Raw genomic sequence first — 20,549 nt, forward strand, 5'->3', positions numbered from 1 at the left:
AACTGTCTATATATGTAAAATGAGAGAATTTCTAAATCTTCCCTTTTGTTTTTTTCTCTCTATTCTTCCCTAGTCTCTTTTCTGTTTATTCTTACTATTTTCTTTTTCTTCCCCTTTACTTCCAGTTTGTTTTTCCCTGTTTCAATGCCCAGGCCTTAGGTCTGTCAGTATTACATATGGATACTGCTTATCTGATGGTACTGAGAACTTTAAAAACAAGAAAAAGGAACCAAAAAAATTAGAAGGGATAAAGGAGAAAAGGAGCAAAGAAAAAGGGTGGGAGAAAGACATTTAGGTTTCTAATGATAAAATATTTGTTGTACTTTAAAGCTGAAATATGATAGCACTCAAAATGGGAGGATGAATGAGTCATATTAAGGCAGGCTAATGAAAAAATATTTTTCCCTCAAAACTACAGATCATTTCTCATATATTCTGGCTGTATCCTTGTGATTCTAATGTCACTGATCTGAAATTGGAAGTCGAAATGATGGAATTCTGCAACCTATCCATTCCAGAGAGATCCCGTCTATCCTATCTTACAGGAATTACACTTCTGCATTACTTGGACATTTATAACTTTACCTACAAGGTAAATATTGTTTGTGTTGTCAGTCAGCTATCTTTTGCTTTTACTTTAATTACTATTTAAAAATTCACTAATGTTCTTGACAACAGCAGAAAAGAGGTTCACTTAGGCAACTATGAGATTATTGCTTTGGAAATTTCCAGGATTTTATATCTCAAATGCATCTCCACTCATTCCCAATAGAGAAAAACCATAGCTAAAGCCATTAATTGGTTATTTTGTTTTGCTCCATGTTCAATTGTTTTTAGTCATATCCAATTTTTTGTGACCCCATTTGGGAAAGATACTGGAAAAGATCTTGGCAAAGATATCAAACTGACTTGCCATTTCCTTCTCCAGCTGCATTTTTGGGAACCCAAAATTCGGGCTTTGAAAATGCAAATTAGGTCTTTGAAGCAATGAGACTGGAAAAGTTCTATAATGATAACAATGATTCCTTTATTCTCCTAACTTCCCCTGCCCTAGCTCCAGAGACCCATGATTTTCCCCCAGAACAAAGAAAGAACAATTCCTTCTATATCTGTGTGTGTCTAGTACCTGCAAAAATAAGGTGAAAGAAGAAAGGGGAAGTTAAAAAGATTTAATCCTTATAAGATCACAGAATCAGGGAATTTTAGAGCTGAAAAGACAATTTCAGTGACCAGTTCAACCTGTACCCAAAAAGTAATCCTCATTCAAACATATACACTCAATAATCCAATCCAATAAATATTTATTAAGTGTTTAGCATTTGCCAGGCACTATGCTAAACTTAGGGAATACAGTTAATAAAAAGATAGTGTTTGCCTTCAGGGAGTTTATAATCTAATGGGAAAGATAATACATAAAGGAAGGAAACTGGGAGTAGGGGAGAGGGGACACCAAGAGGTATCTTTTTACATGAAATTGAAACCTAGCAGAGCAAGTGTGAGTCACAAAGTCAAGTTTCTGTCCTCTATAAAGGAAGGTGTTGATGGGAGTTTGGTATTCTACCATCCAAGGAGGGACATGGTATCAGTCAAGATTTGAATTAGCAGAATACTGATGAGATTTGTGGAGCTTAATTTGGAATGGGCCTCTTATTCCATGGAGTTGAAATCAGGTAGGGCAGCAGATGAAGTGGTCAGCAAGTACTCATTCAATCTTTTTTTTTTTTTGAAGACCTTTCTATTAGAGGGAAGACACTTCATTCCATTCTTTGGGATAACTCTAAGCATTAAGAAGTTTTTCCTTACATCAAATCTAAATCTGCTCTTTGTAATCTTCAAATGTTAATGCATCTCCTTGCAAAATTCTCTTTTTATTCTAGCATATTGCATCCTATGAGAAACCAACAAAAAATGGCAGCAGCCCATGTCTTCTTGGAGTGGGGGCTGAGAAGGGTGGGATGTAGTAGCCTATGCTGTATGTCTGCCTTCTGGGATTTGTTGATGCTATCCTAGAACTATACAAGTAGGATTTTCTAATTGGCCCAAATGTTAAAAGCTCCATGACACTCATTATTTGCTCTCTAACAATCAAAAGTTAGGATCCCTATTTCATGGGAATAACCAGCAATAGAATAAAGCTCTGCTATTTTCTGGCAGGGGCTTGGGTTATAAATATAAAGCACGGTAGAATGAAAAGTGTTAGATTTGGAGGCAGAAGGCCTGGGTTTGAATTTCATCTCTAGAATTGTGTAATCTTGGGTAAATCACTCAAACTCTATGGGTTTCAGTTTTCTAATCCTAAAAAGTGAGGTCTGGCTTTGACCTTTGTGCTATCTGTTAGCTCTAAATCTATTACCTTGTGATTTTGCAAAATATATGGTGAAGAGGCATGAATAGATAAATGCATGTTGAAAAAGAATGGAAAATCTCTATCATTCTAGGGCTGGAATTTTTCAGCAATTAGTGTACTCTACATTTAGAAGATATGAAATGTATATTTATGTAGTGAATATGAAAATTGCAAGACAAATATGCAAACTCAACACCAAAAGACTATCTTCACTATAGCTTCCAAATTCTGAAATATATATATATATATATATATATATATATATATGGAATGTAATTCCTTTGAGGACAGGGACTGTTTCATTTTATTAATCTTTATATCTTTAGTCTAGTAAATATGCTTAATTTAGTAAGCCCCATGTACACATCAAGCACTCTTTAATGCTGATAGAATTAAATTGATTGGAGCAATAACACTGAGCAATCACATTACTCTGAATTTCCATTTCATAAATTCATAAGCTGTGTAGCATAGGGAACCACCCTCAGAGCCAGGCAACTGGGCTTCTAGTTCTGCCTCTAAACCTTTAACCTGTTTGTGCCATTGGCCTCCCTCTCAGAGAAGTTGCCCACAATGGGCCAAACTACACTGGTAAAGGGAGTTTTCTCATCTAGGGGTTCTCTCTATCAATGAAATCATAGGTCCATCATAGAAATCATAGATCCCTATCCTTTGTTTTTAGTGTTCTTCCCAACCCCAAACACATATACACACAGAGAGAGAAATAGAACAAAGAGACAGAGGCAAACAGACACACATATACACATGCACACTGATAGAGACAGAGACAGAGAGACAGACATTCACATACACACACATTTACGCACACAGTGAGAGATTTGGGAAAAAAATGGGTTCTTGAAAACAGTTGGGATTTATAGGCCTAAATCTGATGGGCTGTTTTGGGTGCAATATAACACTAAGAATGATAATGTTTTGGTTTCCTATTTCTAATGATTTATAGCTGAAAACATTTTGTACAAAGTGCAATCCAAGACACACAGGAAGCAAAGCTATTTTCTTCATTCCATCATATTTATTTCATTCCCTTGCATTTCCATTTCCTTCTGTGAAATGCTCCTGCAGAGCAGAAACCAGATATGGTATTTCTTGTGGGAATCCAGTAATTAAGCAGCTCTCTAATTTTTCCTAGCAGATAAAGCCTGTCTAAGGTGGTAATCATATTCCTATGGGAAAATCCCAATGTAGGATTGATGACTATGTGTTTGACAAATGGAGGATCACTACTTAATGCTTCAAAGATACTGACTGGAAAGGAAAATTAGCTTCTGGTTTAAAAAAAAAAGAATTTATTCATATCAACCTAGAAACACATATTCATATCAAGTGGTGAAATAAATTGATTGTGATTTAGAAAAATTATGTAGGAATCAATAGGCGACATTCCAAAATAATTGTGATTCCTCTTATTTAAATATAAACAATAGTTAAATTTGGTCAATTTACAATAAGGTGGGTTACAAGTGGTTTTAATTATCTGGTCATCTATTAAAAAATGCAAACTAACACCTGATGGTCTAGGAATCTCTGCCAGTTATGAAGCATGGTATAATTTCCTGATTTCTTCTTTTAGTATCACACAAACAAAATGTTAGGAAATTGCCTGAATGAGGTGAATTGGGTACATTAGTTGAAGTATACAAGATTTTCTGCTTTCTTGGTGTGTAGTGTATGATTATGAATGACAGGATAGATAGTGAATTACATAGCTGGCCAGAACTTCATAGACTTTTTCAAATCATTTGTTTTGTTTCCATTTTTATTAGGTATTTTTCCCTAGAGAAGATCAAGAGCCAGTAGATAAAGTGATAGAACTCATTATAAAACTGAAAGTCTTTCTCAATCAAATGGTTAATGGCACCCAACCACTGTTCGACAAAATGAGGTCACTAAAACAAATACACCTGTCTCGAAGTGTGCCATTATCCCAGGTATGAATAGGACTAACTAATAATACTCTTTCTATAAAATCTCTGTAGAAATATTACCAGTTGTGTATTGATAAGTGTTTAATAAATGTCTTCCTGGCAAAAAACAATTCATCTCACACTTCCATTTAATCTGAATTATTAAATGTTTTCTCCATCACTTTCTTAAATATAGACAATCAAAAACCCAACAAAATCAAGCGCTGATTTGTTCTGTTTGCTGATTCCTGAGGTGTAGATGCCCACACTGAAAATTTAACAACTGTAACTCATAAACAAATTTGAGCTGGCTCTAGCATATCATTGAATCATAGTCACTGAGCTATACCCAGCATCTGCTGTATATAATAAAGAGATAAAACCTCCCAATAGGTATGAGGTAGCTAAGCAGCGTAATGTGTAGTGAGATGGACTGGACTCAGGAAGATCTGATATCCACTTACTAGCTTTATGATCATTGGCAAGACACTTAACTTCTGTCTACCTCAGTTTCCTCAACTGTAAAATGGAAACAATAATAGTACCTATATCTCACAGAGTTGTGAAGATGAAATATATATATATATAATATGCGGTGTTATATATGAAATATTTATGTTAATATTTATAAAATGCTTAGCATAGTGCCTGGAACATAGAACTTCAAATGCTTATTCTGTTCCTTTTACCCTCAGTCCCTAAGTGTTAGAATCTCTTAGACTGATCATATAGAAAGCTAAATTGGTGAGTACTATGTGTCTCACATGTGTGATGGTAAGGAATATAGTAGCAAAGAAGGGAACTAAAAATAGATAGATAAATAGATAGATAGATAGATAGATGGATGGATGTATACATCATACACATGCATCTATCCATCTATCTATCATTTATACACACTTATATGTGTACATACACACACATAAGTATATTGCGTTTATGAATTATAGTTATTTGCAGAGCTCAAAACTATAAACTATGGTTTTAAACTATAAAATGTAATATGTAATTTTTGTTCTTGGTATTTGGGCTGGACCTGAGATTTCGTTGACACAGATAACCACAACTAAGAAAGCTACCTCTACAAATTTAGATGGGCAACTCTTACAAACTCTTAGTTTAAACAATTGCCTAAGCTCTTTTTGTAGTGGCAAGAAACTGGAAACTGAGTGGATGCTCATCAGTTGGGGAATGACTGAATAAGTTATGGTATATGAATGTTATGGAATATTATTGTTCTATAAGAAATAATCAGGAGGATGATTTCAGAAAAGCCTGGAGAGATTTACATGACCTGATGTTGAGTGAAGTAAATAGAACCAGGAGATTATTGTATATGGCAACAAGATTATATGATGATCAATTCTGATGGATGTGGCTCTTTTCAACAATAAGGTGATTCAGGCAAGTTCCAATGGTCTTGTGATGAAAAGAGCCATCTACACCCAGAGAAAGGACTGTGGGAACTGAGTGTGGACTACAACATAGCATTTTCACAAGAAATTTTTTTGTTGTTGTTTGCTTGTATTTTCTTTTCTTTCTCATTTTTTTCTGGTTTGATTTTATTTTTCTTGTGCAGCAAGATAATTGAATGAATATGTATGCATATATCAGATTTAACCTATACAACTACCATGTTTAATAAATATTGGACTACCTGCCATCTAGAGAAGAGGGTGGGAGAAGGCAGGGAGGAAGATTGGGACACAAGGTTTTGCAAAGATTCATGTTGAAGAATTATCCATGCAAATGTTTTGAAAAATAAAAAGCTTTAATAAAAGAAGAATTGCCTACAGATAATAAAAGATTAAATGATCACAATGACAATACATGTTCCAGCTAAGCCTTGCATTTAGTTCTTCCAATTTCTAATTCCCACTCTGTAGTCCCACTATACCACACTATCTCCTTATGATTATTTTTCATCTTGTCCTCATACTTTTGGGAGAAATTTAGGTTAAAATTGTCCTAAATCAAGTCATTATTTTATTACTATTTTTTTTAACATTTAATGTTCTTTGAACTTACTCCTTTGTTAGATAAAATAAGTGTCTTTTATACTTGAATAAAACCATTGAGATGTAAGCTGTTCTTCTACAGAACATAGCAAACTTCTGAAATTGATTTCTTGCCCCCAGGGCATGTCTTGCTAGTTATTCAGTAGGTGTTAATTTTTTTTTTTAACTGACAGTGATGTGTTGAACAGTATTGACTGTTTCCATGTATAACTTGCATTGATCAATAAGCCCTCTTAAAGAGAACCCTTCTCTAATTTCTGGTGGCAATAACCTGGTCCTGAATTGTCATTATAAATCTCTTTGGGTTTTTTTTTTAATCAATAAATCCGTCTGATTCAATCATTTGTCTAATACTTCTTTGTCAACATCTTACTGGTTGAGTTCATATAGATGTAGCCCATGCAGGGTCTTTTGATTCCATGTTGAAACTTAACTGTTCCATAGCTTTCATCTGATTGGAGATCTTATTTAGTTATATTCAGCAAATCCAATGCCATGTCCCTATTTTGAAGGGCATCTAGGTGAAACTGTGAATAAAGTGCTGAACTTAGGAGTCAGAAAAAGCTGGAGTTCAAATTCTGTCTCAGACATTGACTAGTAATATAATTGTTAGTAATTCTCAGCTTCCTCATCTTTAAACTGCAGATAATTGTTTCAGAGAGTTGTTGTGAGGTTTAATTGTCATACCCTGTAAATTGTTTTGCAAACCTTACAGCACAATATAAATATTATTTATCATTGTTATTTTTGTTATTTTAATTTTTATGTATTATTGTCATTATTGTTATAATGAAGATTATTTGATGAATGGATGTTATTTGATGAAACTCGTCGAAATCTAGGGAGCTGAGTTTTTTTTTTTTTTAATGCAGCTGGGTCTTTTTCAAGTGATTTATTTTAATTAATATGCCTCTGATTTTTCTCCCACAGGCAATATATAGAAACCATCATGTTAACGGCCCTGAAGGATCATTTAGCACCATCTCTCAAGCCTTGTGCTCTCAAGGAATCACTACTGACTACTTAACAGCCATGTTGCCCTCTTCACAGAAGCCCAAAGGGGGCAACCACACTAAAGACCCTTTGACCTACAACTTGAGCAAAAAACAAATAGCTTTAAAATATGGAATTCCCTTGACTGCAAGTAAGTGGGCTTGAAATGAGCACCACAAAAATGCCATTTTCAAGAAGATTTGTTAGTTTAGAGTTTCTCAGTTGTTTCAGAGTGGATTCAAAATGTATTGGAAGTCAAGGTATTTTCTAACTAGTAGCCAAGCAAATCACACAACAGAAAAGAACCATTTACCCCTTAAAATATTTGAATTTTTTGAATTATAGCACTCTAGGTTAATTTGTAATCAAAAAGCTATTTAAAGTACATGCATTTAATTATTTATTTTATTTCTCCTTGCAGCACCATTTTGCTTTTCCCTTTATAAAGATATCGTTAATATGCCTGCTGGACCTGTAATTTGGGCCTTCCTGAAACCATTGTTATTGGGAAAGATTATGTATGCACCTTATACCCCAACCACAAAAGCGATTATGGAAAAGGTTTGGACATGTACCTAACTGATATTTTCCTATTTAAATAGCATGAATTTATAAATCAATTTGTAAACCTAGGCCATTAAGAGTTACTCCATTAACATCCTTCTTGAGAATCACAAGAATAATTTCCATCACTAGCACTGTCTGTAGAAAAGCAGTATAATTAATCCTTTGGAAAAATATAAACCATGTCAATATACCACTGTCAAAATGGAGTTATTGCAAACGAAAAGACCTCAAAATTTTCAAGAAATTAAGAATCAGAAAGTTTGTATATGAACAGTACTTAACATAAAAACAAAATAAGAAAAGTAGGCATTATAGTAAAGATAAAATAGTAAAAAATAAAAATAATAGCATCTGTAATGATGTAGAATATTCTATATCATTATAGATGCTATTATTTTATATATTATATATCATTTATATATTTTGTATTAATATATTATTTATATAATAATAGCTAGCACTTTAATATTTGTAAAATACATGTTATATATGCTATTCCATTTGATTCTCATTACAACTCTGAGATCGGTGCTATTATTATCCCAATTTTACAGCTGAGAAAACAGGCTGAGACTTCAAATGATTCACTTGAAGTTCACATGGAGTGTCTGAGGGAGGACTTGAACTTGAGTCTTCCTGACTTTAACTCTGACCTCTATATTTCTTCTAAAAACTAGTCTGTAACATAAATGCTTCCTATATTACTGAATCTTCACTTTATGTAAATTTTAAAACATTAAGAGACCTTGGAAACCAATACAATCTTATCCTTTTATAGGCGTGAATGCCCAACAAGTTGAAATGATCTGATCACATCCATATAGGTATAATTATAAAGTAGAGAAGTCAGACTCTCCTCTGGCAAGCTGAAAACCAACTTCTGTAGTTTAAATCAGATTAAAATGGAATTGAGAACATTTTGACAAAATAAATAAAAATACAATACAACATAGATAATCTTAAAATGTGGTTTTCCAGATCAATATACTGCCTGAGGCAATCTGTTTTTATTTGAATTTTACACCATTGTTGTAATTACCAGAGCCAGAGATTGATCTAGGGTTATCAGGATCCCTTTCCCTGCCAAATTGCTTCTGAATTTTGAAAACTGGCTTCTTATGTTAACAAATGAATCAACATATAAATTTGAAGAACTGAAAAATAAGAGATGAGGAAAAATAAAGAATTAATGGAACTATCCAGTTCCAAAATTATGACATTTTAAATACATTTCTGAAGTTGAACAGAAAAGCTACACTATGTGCTAAACTGATGCTTTGAAAAAAATTACACCTGAATGTCCCTAAACTAAACTAACTTATCACAAAAAATACTCTATATATCTCGATAATCTTTCTTTAGACCGATGCACAAATTCTTTGAGAATCATTTGTTTCTGAAATACTTGTAGATTATCACAGGGAAATTTATTATTTACAAAGAATCCTAATGCAACTTGATGTCTGCTTTCTACACTGGGAGTAACAGTATATTTATGAAACCCCCAGAAAAGACATGTAAAGATCATTCATCACGCTAATACATTAAAGAAATCCTTGGGAAAAGTTCTTGCTATATTGGAGCCTGAGGTTCTAGGTTTGAATTCTAGATATGATTCAAACCCATATTGAGATTTTCTCATTGTTTCTCGATCTGTAAAGTGATGGAGTAGGCTAAGCTTGGACTAGCTTTAAATATATAATTCTAAAAGCCTTCAGAATTTTCATGAATAATACTTAGCTAGTTTAAAGAAGCTTAAAACATTGACAATAAAGGGAATTATTTTCACTTTAATTTCACTTTTTTGATTAGGAGTTCTTAATCTTTTTTTTTAATCTCATGGCACCCTTTGGAAATCTGGTGAAACTTGTAGATACCCCTCAGAATAATGCATAAAATAAAAAACATAGGATTACAAGGGAAACTAACTTCATTGAAACATAGTTTTCAAAATGTTTTTTTAAAACAACTTTGCAGACTCCTGGTTAAAATTAACTGCTTTAGACCAATTTCCATAAAAGTGATTAATAGGTAACAGGTTAGTATAGAAAATCCCTAACAGATTAATTTTTTTCTTCTTTGTTTTTTAGTCTAATGTAACACTGAGACAACTGGCAGAATTGAGAGAAAAATCTCAAGAGTGGATGGATAAGTCACCACTATTCATGAATTCATTCCATCTGTTAAACCAAACCATCCCAATGCTTCAGGTAATCCTGTATGATTCTATCATCTACCTTAATAAGCATGACAACTATTTGAGATGTTAATTATTATTGTTATATAAATAAGTGGATGGTACCCAGGCAAAATTTATGGCTACACTGGATAGATTAAAATGAGCAGGATTAGAAGGAAAAAACAGAATGTCAGAGTTAAAAGAAATCTCAAAGACTATCTAGTGTTACCCAGAGGGCACAGAAATTTTCTCTATGCCATATCTAACAAATGATGGTCCAACCAGGTGAAGAGAAGCCAATTACTTCCCAAGGAAGCCAATTTCCTTCTATAACACACCTAATTGTAGAAAACGTTTTTTAGAGGAGACCCTGAAATCCATCTCCCTTCAACATCTCCTTATTTATCTTATTAATTCTGATAGACAATATGGGACCATTGTAAGGATACTAAAAACTCAAAATTTTTCCTGCTATTATGTATTTGTTGCTTGTAACCAACATCTTAGTAAGAAATATTAGTTTCTTCACATAATTTCCCTCTAAGAGCAATGACTTACCCTGCAAGGAATTTATGAGAAAAGAAGTAGCCAATATCTACTTACAATTAGAAAATGCTGTGTAAATCAAATAAAAAAAAGATTATTAGGCACTGTGCTAAACCATAGAAGTAGAAGAACAAAAAGATCAATAACCTTTGCCTTCAATGACCTTACTTTTTAATGGGGGAAGACAACATATAAAAAGAAGCAAGAAATTAATGGATGTGAGGAGGACATAATGGGAAAAAAGAGCCAGAAAGTCAGAAGTAAATCCCTGAGAAGAATAAAAAGTAAATATGGTTGGGTTGGGCAGTTGTCTTAAATTGTATCTTTGAGGAGAAGCTTGACCAATCAAAGGAAGGAACCTTAAATTTGAAGAGATCTTCCAGGATTTCAGGGAGAATCCTTAAAGAACAACTTTTATATTTTACCTTGCTCCCAATTGTGTTTTCCTCTTGCAACTAAAGGAAAGCTTTCAACATCATTAAACTAACAATAATCTGAAAACTGTACTTGATTTTTGGAGTATCTCAGGTTGGTATTATGTTCCAGTTGCACTAATACATTAAGAATTTGATATGAAAGTCAAATATATTTTTCCACTTTTATTCTCAGGTGTTATATAGCCTCTGGCTTCTCGGTTAACATTTTTGGACTTACCTAAAGAATCCCCAATTTTCCTAGGAGGAAGAATAACTAGTTTTCTGTTATAAGCCAATCTCACAGACTCAGAGATTAGAAGACTCACTAGGGGCCATCTGGTCTGACCTATACCTGATCAGGAATTCCCTCTTGCAGCATTTCCTATATATGATCATTTAGCTTTCTTTTGAAGATCTCCAGTAATTTCTCATTAAACTTTTCTTAGTCAAATTGGCAATGGACATATTCCATGACATAGCATGCTTGGGAAACAAACTACAACCATGTTCATCTAAGAATTATTAATTGATAGAAGAATTATTGCTATACTCTAGGCCAAAATAAATCATTTATCTACATATCCATTTTCACTTCCTGAGAGAATAAGAATAGTTTTACCAAGCCCAATAGAGTAATACCTTATTGTTTATTCTATTTCTATAGAATATGAATGTTAGGAAAATAGAAACCGGTTCTCTTTTGATAGCTGAGTGTATTCCTATAATGCCAGGAGGAATGAGACAGAAGAGAAGCCAGCAGTGCATTTCTAAAACCTGCCCCAAGCAAGTCCTGAAAACTCCCATGAGGTAGACTGCTTGGATTCCTCCACTGTATGCTGTATTCTGATTAGAACCAAAAGAACCTATTTCATCACTACTTCTTGTTGAAATCTCAAGCCAGACTTAAGTCCCATTATGACGCACATATAATTGGTTTTGTAACCTTTTAAAATATAAAACTTGAAAAGATTTGAAAAAATAGCTAGATATAGCAACTAATGCAATGTATTGCCCACAGAGATACTTAACACACACTGAATCAGACTTTCCCTTTTAGGGGATGAATGCCTTCTAAGTAGAAAACCTTTTTTTTTCCACTGTGGTAATATTAGCCATGAATATAGAGGAAATACTGTGCAGGTGCTCTCTGTACATATGGCCAACTGATATATAGCACATTCATTCTGTTCCCAAATATGTATTTTGAGAATATCATTCTATCTTTCTACACATGTGGACAAAAGAAACAAAACAAAATAAAGTAATTAAAAAAAGATAGGATTTTGTTCACTGAAGGAAAAGTGTCCTAAGTCTAGCAAGCTGTGTCTCAGGTGTTGAACTAAGCACTGGTGATACAAAAATAGAGGTATGTATAACCACTTCTGCCCTCAAAGAACTTACATTCTAATTGGGAGACAACATATATAGATCTATAAAATGATATCAAATGGTTATAGGTGGCAAAGTAGTAACATCAGGGGTCAATGTACCTGATTGAGTCGCTTAAACTATTTACATGAAATAACAAGCACCAGGAAAAAAAAATAACAAAGGTGTTTGATCTCTAGTTTTCAATAAGTTTGAACTACCTCTATAGAATCAGACAGGCAAACTTCAGCGATGATATGCACATATTCCAGGCACACCATACCATCAGTCTCTTCTTCTTTCATTTATAAAGATGTCTATTCAGAGAAATAAAATCTCATTCCTTGTATGTTCTATGTATTTTATGCTAACTATTCTAATTTTGGTTTAACAGCTTTTTTATTTTACAATGAGTGATATACCATAAGCTCCCTCACTAGCTGTGACCAATCTTTACAATATATTTTCTTTCAAGAGTTTTGCAACCACTTTTCATTGCTAATTGCTTTCCTTCCACAATGTATTTTTAAGTATAAATACTCATCTGATTTTAGAGAATGATTAGAAAGCCATTTCCACTGACAATCAATAATTGAGCAGTAGAAGATTTTCAAAGAAAGTAAGTAGAGGGTCTTCTTTAGTTACTGCAATTACCTTTACTTATTTAGCCAGAAATTCCAAGTTTTTCTAAACCAGGTAAGTTTTTCTTTAATTAGCTAAACTGGCTCATGTCTTCCTAGACAGCAGAAATTTCTTGGTGTGAGAGAAGAATTTCCAACTGTGATTTTTGGAACTAGATGTAAAAATCTGGGAGATTAATGGACACAGACTAACTTCTGAAGCTTAGGAAACCAAAATATTCAGAGTTGAAATTCAAAAGTTATCATCTGTAGTCAAAAATATGACTATTTTAGTGAATAAATCCCAAAGCTAGGCACTCCAATAACTCCATTGATTTTCCATTTATTTATCTACTATACCCTAACAATTCTCTTAAACTCCAGCAGCATTTTTCCTATATAATTTCTCACAATCATTTTATAATTTTCTTCTTTCTCCACATTTCTCTTTGGCCCTTCTTTATTTCACCCTTTAGCAAGAAGGAAGAAGAGAAGTAGCTCTAAATGCTTATCTGAGCCTTTCTTAGGTCATTGCAATACATTATTATTAGTCTACCTCTACATATGTAAAGAAGAATTTCCCATTTCATCACACACACACAAATCATAGCATTCATTGTAGAGAGAGTAGAGGAAGGTTAACGTGAATACAATTCCCAAGTCTTGCATGTCATAATCATATTTAGCAACATTGGGATGCCAAGCAATGAATGATCCTGCATTTTGAAGTTTACTTCCTTATAGGACTAATTAAACAAAGATCCAACTCTTCATTACCAGCAGCACACGTACTATCTTCCTTTGTCAGGGATTTGAATGTAAGCCTTTATAAAATGATGCATTGGTAATGCACAGTAGCTGTTAATGCCTCTCACTGTGGGTGTTATTAGGGAGACAATGATTAAACTTGTTTTGTTCTTGCATTTAAACTAATTCTCTATTATTATTGTTTGTTAGAATACTCTGAGGAATCCTTTTGTGCAAGTTTTTATAAAATTCTCTGTGGGATTGGATGCCGTTGAACTCCTGAAACAGATAAATGAGCTTGGTAAGTCACTGTTAGATTATGCAGTTTCGTGGGACCTTTTATTCCCAGATTCTGTCAGGGGAAAAAAAAAAATGCCACCCTACACCAGAACTCTTTTCCATTTTGTATTCTGTGTTGTTTCTCACTAGGTTCTGGTTATTCCATTACTTTAAGGAAATAAATCCTCTGCCACGTTTTCCATCCCCTGCCTCCTCAGTCAGCTGTATACTTATTGTTATTCAGTTGTTTTTCAGTTATTTCCTACTTTTTGTGATCCTAGTTGGGGTTTTCTTGACAAAGATAGTACAGCTCATTTTACAGATCAAGAAACTGAGGCATTCAAAATTAAATGACTTACAAAGGCTCATACATCTAGTTATGTGTCGGAGGCCAGATATGAATTCAAGACGAAGAGTCCCCTTGACCAGAGACCTAGCCCTCTATTCACATGGACATTCAGCTACCTAAAGTTAATTTACAAGGGATACAAAACTCTTCTTTGATGATTACCTTCTCAGATAGCTAATCTTTCTCATTATGGATGACACTAAGCACTCAGAAATAGTAATGATACAAAAATAAACCCTTCAAGTGCAATTTCTCCTTTAATGATCACAGATGACTTTCAAGTTCGTAATATAAAGCATTGTTTTTCATTACCCAAAGTTCTTAACACAAAGCAAGATCTTAATTTTAATGCATGCTGACATCATGATAAGTTGGTTATGGATGAGGGCAAAATGATTCATTAGTAACACAGACTTTTAACATTTTATGCCCACTGTTGAGCCATAGCTAACACACAAGTGGAGCATATGCATCAGGCTATGAGTTGAAAGACAAAGATGATGGATTGTCTTGTAATGAAAATAAACTAATAGCTAGCAAAGCAGGAATGGGTTCTTCTCTTTCAAGGTCATTTAAAAGGATGTGTGAAGAGGATGCAAAGGAGCTGAGAGAACTTAGGTATTCCTTCTGCCACATCCCCACCTTCAACCCAGAGGATGCAAGTCATCTCATTCAGTCTATGTCTGATGTGCTGTTGCTATGCAACCCTTGGTATAAGAGCTTCAATATTAGAAAGAGGTGGAATGAAAGAAAGCACATCCTCATACTAGGTAGTATCCCTGTTTTGGGGGCTGCTTCATTGATGGTATAGGTTACAAACCACTGGAAAGTAACTATATCTAAGTATAGCCTCCAAATAATATCTGGGACACGAGAGAATCAATAATAAAGGATTTTCTGTCTTTAAAAAAATCACTTAAACTATCATTTCTGTTAAGAAATATTTTGAGTCAAAGGGTCAAGGATAAAATGATTTTCAGTTCTGAAAATTTTTGGAGCATATAGAGATAAGGTTTAAAATATGAGGCTGATGATATTTTAACTTTAAGACTTATGGTCATGTAATTATTAGGTAGTTTAGAGTTTGTTGTGGTAAGATCAAAGAGAAAATTTTCCATTTGGAATGGAATAGAGGTAAAGAGAAATGTGCTATTTTTCATTTGTCCCCATTGTATTTTAAATTCCAATTAAATATCCTTCAAAATTGCAAGAGAATCTCTGCCTCAGATTACATTGTATTGATTTCCTATGGCCACTGGAGGCCACTGTTCAACCATAATTTCCCCCCTCCCCCACCATTTTCCACACCAAAAGCCATTCACTTTAAATTCTAGTGCAAAATGCTTTTCAAAGAAGTTAAAAAAAGATTTGGGGGACATTTGGTTAGTGAAGAAGAACTCAAAATATTTAGTATATTTTTATTCATGACAATCGAGTCAGAAGTTGAAAATTCAACCAACCATAATGTTATATTCATGTTTGTTTTCATATAAATCATTCATAACAATAGATTATAAAATCAAAGAAAAAGAGTGGTTGTTTAAAACAAATCCATCCACCCATCCATGCATCCATGCCATAAATTCTAAGTTATTTAATCTAACTTAATATCAAGGAAACTCATATAACCCTTAAATAATTTAAGTATCTATATCTATATCTTTGTCATATAATTAGTCATTTTCTTTAAGAAATGTTTCCACAGAGGCAGCTAAATGGAACAATGAATTAAAAAAAAACTGGTCCTAGAGCCAGAAGGGCCTGAATTCAAATCTGGTCTCAGACACTTAACACTTATTATCTGTGTGATCCTGGGCTAGTCATTTAACCCTGACTGCCTCACAAAAAAGGGGGGGGGGGGGGGGAGGAAGAGAACTTTACAATATAATGTTTCACATAACTTTACATGTAGTTTCTTAATGGGGGTTGGGGTAGGGATAAGGCAGAGAATCTGAAACTGAAAAGTTTTTAAAAGAAATGTAAAAAAAAATTGTTTTAAATGTAACTTGGGGAAAATGTTAAATAAAATTTTTAAAAAGAAATATTTCCATAGCTTATTTCATTTGCAAATTACTCTGTTATTATTCTCATATTCTAGCTATACTTTCCTTTGCTCAGCTTTTCTCTATATTCCCATAGGCAACCGTTTGTTTAGCTAATTTTAAATTCATCCTTCATTTCCTATTTTGTAATTTGCCCTCTAGTAACTGATAGATAATAATAGCTAGCATTTATTTAGCACTTTAAGATTTGCAAAGAACTTTACATATGTAATGGAATTTAATCCTGGGATGTATATGTTATTATTTTCTCCATTTTGCAGATGAGGAGACTTAGATACAGAGAGGTTAAGTGATTTTTGCCTATAGTCACATAGGTAATAAGTATTTGAGTTAGTATTTGAACTCAGGTATTCCTGCCTTCAAGTTCCATGTTTTATCTACTTAGCCATTTAGCTCATTGTTCTTTCCTATCCTGTGAGTGCTTCCCAGTAGGAAAGAAGATGTATGCTGGATAGTGCTGTTAAACTACTGAAGGCTGTAGGAATAGGAAATAGGAATAACTGATATAGAGAACTATGAAGTAGTATAAATTTAGAACTGGGAAGGACCTTAGAGACCTCTAATCTTCCCCTACTGCCTTTTACAGAAAAAGAAACTGAGCCCCGGAAAAGTTGTGCTTTTTTTTTTTTGAAGTCACATAGTTAGAAGTAGAAAAACCAAGATTTAGCTGTATCCTCTATTTGCAAATCGAGAGCTCTTTCCACTGTATCATACCGCATTATGGTAACAATTAGCTTCTTGATCTTGATCTTAAATATTACAACATGTAAGTTTTTAAATTTTTCTTTAACTTGATCTTGGCATTGTTACTTTTAATGTCAACTGCATAAAAATTCTCTGTTGAATATTTGTACTACAGAACAAATTTTGCCTGATGCTTCTTTGAATTTTTTCATATTAAAGCACATTTCCCCCATGTCTTTAATTTTCTAGAGCTTCCTTTTATGTGTAATATTTAGTGGTAAATCAGTGCTTTTGGTACATCATTATGAGAATCAGGATTGTGATGTTTTCTTTTTTTTCCCCTGTTGGTTTTTGTTTTGCTTCAATACTCCAGATATTCTAAGGCTAAAATTACAGAACAACATCGGTCTCATTGATCAGCTTAATACACTGTCTTCCTTGACAGTTAACATTTCCTCCTGTGTATTATATGATCGCATTCAGCCAGCAAAAACAATAGCTGAAATGGAGATGGAAGCTCAAAAGCTATACAAGAACAATGAACTCTTTGGAAGTAAGTTCAACTCTGCTTTTGTTTGAACCATTCCATTGGCAACACAGAGATTCATCCCAATCAGATTCTCAAGGTGCTTTCCATATTATCTAGGCCTGAGACCTCAGGCAACTGAACAACACAGCTTATACACAAGAACTCTATTTTCATCCCTGGCACAATTATATCCAAAGCAAGCATGCTTTTAGTCAGAAAGAGAAACAAATCTTTTGCAGTTGTGCTATACCACTCCGGCAAAATGAGAGAAAGGCAGAATGTTTAAGTTGGAAGAATCTCTGGAAGACGACACATATACCTGAAAATCTCTATATGCTCTGCATCATATTTGAATATCCAGCTTTTATTTGGAGACCTGTAATGAGAGGAAGCTCATTTGCTTTGACCCTTATGTTTGTTCATGTGCTTCCCTATGTTCTGTGTTTTACCTAATAGAGGGGTAGAGGGTGTCTTGTGCAATTGGACTGTGTTACTGGTTGTAGTGATGGAAAATAAGGAGTGAGCCTGTGATTATATTGATGGTGGTAGTTCCCACAAGTGACCTTCCATTACCATGATAGAGTGATCCATAATACAGAAAGATATCACTTGTCCAAGGACATGTCAGAGACAGAACACAAATCTAGATCTTCCTGGTTCTAAGGATACCTCCTTGTGACCTGAGGTTGTAAAAATAGAAGAAAATAGGATGAATTTGCCCGAGTTAAATTAATGTCACAAGGTCAGCAAAAGTGATGCTTATAAGATTTTCTGAGTCATCGTTTTCTTCCTCAGGATATCTTAATGTTAGAGGTCACAGGATTGACGATTTTTTGGTCAAATTAATTACATAATTGTAATAATTTTGACATCTTTATAAATAGTGGGTAATGGCTTTAATCTACTATTGAGTTTAATATTATATTTTCAGAAACTGAAACTTCACAAGTTACACCTTGATTAAAAAGTGCTATTCCTCCCCCTCTTCCCTCCTGATAAATCAAGAGTCCTAGACCTCTTGTCTTATCATTAACCCAGATGGGGAAATGTTTGACCTTCCTCTTATGTAGGCCTCCAAACTATAGCAAATAGCCTCTTCCATTAAATGATTTTTCTTTTTTTCTTTCATCATTTTCATTATAGGTGTTATTTTCAAGCTTCCTTCTAACAGAACCAGGCAGAGAAAAGATAATCTTGATGGCAGCTCCCTTCCTCCTCTAATAGAATACACCATCCGAATGAGTCTCAAGACAGCACAAACAACCAGCAGCCTTCGGAACAAGCTCTGGGCTCCTGGTCCACATAATTCTCCATCACAAAACCAGATCTATGGCAGAGCATTCATCTACTTACAGGATAGCATTGAAAGAGCTATAATTGAATTGCAGACTGGGAGGAATTCACAGGAAATAGCAGTTCAAGTTCAAGCAATCCCCTATCCCTGTTTCATGAAAGACAAGTGAGTCTCTATACTTTGTTACCTAATTAGGTGCAGCTTCCATGAGCATCTTTTGGTATCAATTCAAATATGGTCATTGGAATCAAATGCTTGGTACAAACCTTCATTAAAGGGGCTTTCTTGTAAGGTTTTCTTGGCAAGGTTACAGGAATGGTTTGCTATTTCCTTCCCTGGCTCACTTTACAGATAAAGAAACTGAGGCAAACAGGATTAAGTGACTTGTCCAGGGTCACACAACTAGTAAGTGAGGCCTTATTTGAACTCAGAAGATGAGTTTTCCTGGCCTCCATGGGGATCATCCCCCATCTTGAAGGATGCTCCATTATGACAATGCTTGTCTTAATAGATAGAGGTGCTAAGTAAGGAAGAAAGACCAATGGTTCAAAGCATAACAAACAGGAATAAATTGAGTGCTACCTCTTTCCAGCCCTTAGTTTTTTCTGAAAGTAAATGGGAAACTTGATGGAGAAATCAGAAAATAGAGAGAGAAAGAATCTTTGCCTGAATTGTTACTGTGTGATAAGCATTCTAAGAAGCATGTCAATGTTCCAAGAAAAATCTGGGATGACTTTATGGAATAGTAGTACCTTTGTCAAGGACTCTTGCAACATTTCAAATGGCTTTGCAAATGAATCTTTTACAATTAAAGATAACTTTTTTCAGGCAGTAAATTTTAATGTTCATTAAGTCTGCCAGTCTGCTAGAGCAAAATGACTCCTACTCCAATAACAGTTAAAAAAAGAGAGAGAGAGAGAGAGAGAGAAAGATGTGCTTCAAGCCCATCCACCTACACAGGACTTAGAGACATGTGAATATTACTCTAAAGTAACAAAATTTATTATTCAACCTGCCCTTGGAGTGTGTGCATCATTTTGGGGCTGTTCTGTTTTTCTGTTGATGCCTCACTCTCTCCCCCTTGGCTGCTTCAAGAAGTCTAGATGAGATGAGGTTGTAACCCTTTGCTGAATAATGATAAGGGAAGACAGATGAGAATTCTTTCTTGTGGGTTGTCAAGGTTAGCTGCTTCTATTATGTAGAGCTGCTAGGACTTCGGTTGCATGAACTGTGTGTGAACTTCAGTGGCTAGCCTGAATAGTAAAAAGATCTGAGAGAGACTTGGGGGTAAATTAAATTAAAATTCCCATCTGATTTCTGACTATTACCTACTCATTCCTTCTTCTTGGATTTGGCTACATTCTTTGAGTTCTGATACAATTATAGCCAGCACCCTATCTGGGTTATAACTCAATCTCTTGGATTAAAGAATATAGATTTCATTATCAAATGAAAAGAGTAATAGAATTGGTTTTGATGGTAATTAGGAGCACTACTACTAACTTTGGGCAAAATCAAGAAGTAAGAAACTACTCTGGACGGTGAGGACTCAGTGTGGATCACAACATAGTATTTTCACTCTTTTTATTGTTGTTTGCTTGTATTTTGTTTTCTTTCTATTT

General features: G+C 34.2%; 1 protein-coding gene across 3 annotated transcripts in view; it reads left to right on the plus strand.

Moving 5' to 3' along the window:
• The window catches only part of ABCA12 (ATP binding cassette subfamily A member 12), a 243,352-nt gene that overhangs the window by 148,557 nt on the left and 74,246 nt on the right, over nt 1-20,549 (plus strand). For 2 of the 3 annotated variants that reach the window (XM_031958095.1, XM_031958096.1), the window contains exons 18-25: nt 419-592; nt 4,135-4,299; nt 7,224-7,437; nt 7,708-7,847; nt 9,944-10,063; nt 13,940-14,030; nt 17,478-17,657; nt 18,777-19,092. In XM_031958095.1, coding sequence (XP_031813955.1) covers nt 419-592; nt 4,135-4,299; nt 7,224-7,437; nt 7,708-7,847; nt 9,944-10,063; nt 13,940-14,030; nt 17,478-17,657; nt 18,777-19,092 — 1,400 coding nt within the window. The remainder of the gene's footprint in view (nt 1-418; nt 593-4,134; nt 4,300-7,223; nt 7,438-7,707; nt 7,848-9,943; nt 10,064-13,939; nt 14,031-17,477; nt 17,658-18,776; nt 19,093-20,549) is intronic. The other variant, XM_031958097.1, reaches the window with a different exon arrangement.

This window comes from Sarcophilus harrisii, chromosome 3, assembly GCF_902635505.1.
Source record: "Sarcophilus harrisii chromosome 3, mSarHar1.11, whole genome shotgun sequence".
Lineage (NCBI taxonomy): Eukaryota > Metazoa > Chordata > Mammalia > Dasyuromorphia > Dasyuridae > Sarcophilus > Sarcophilus harrisii.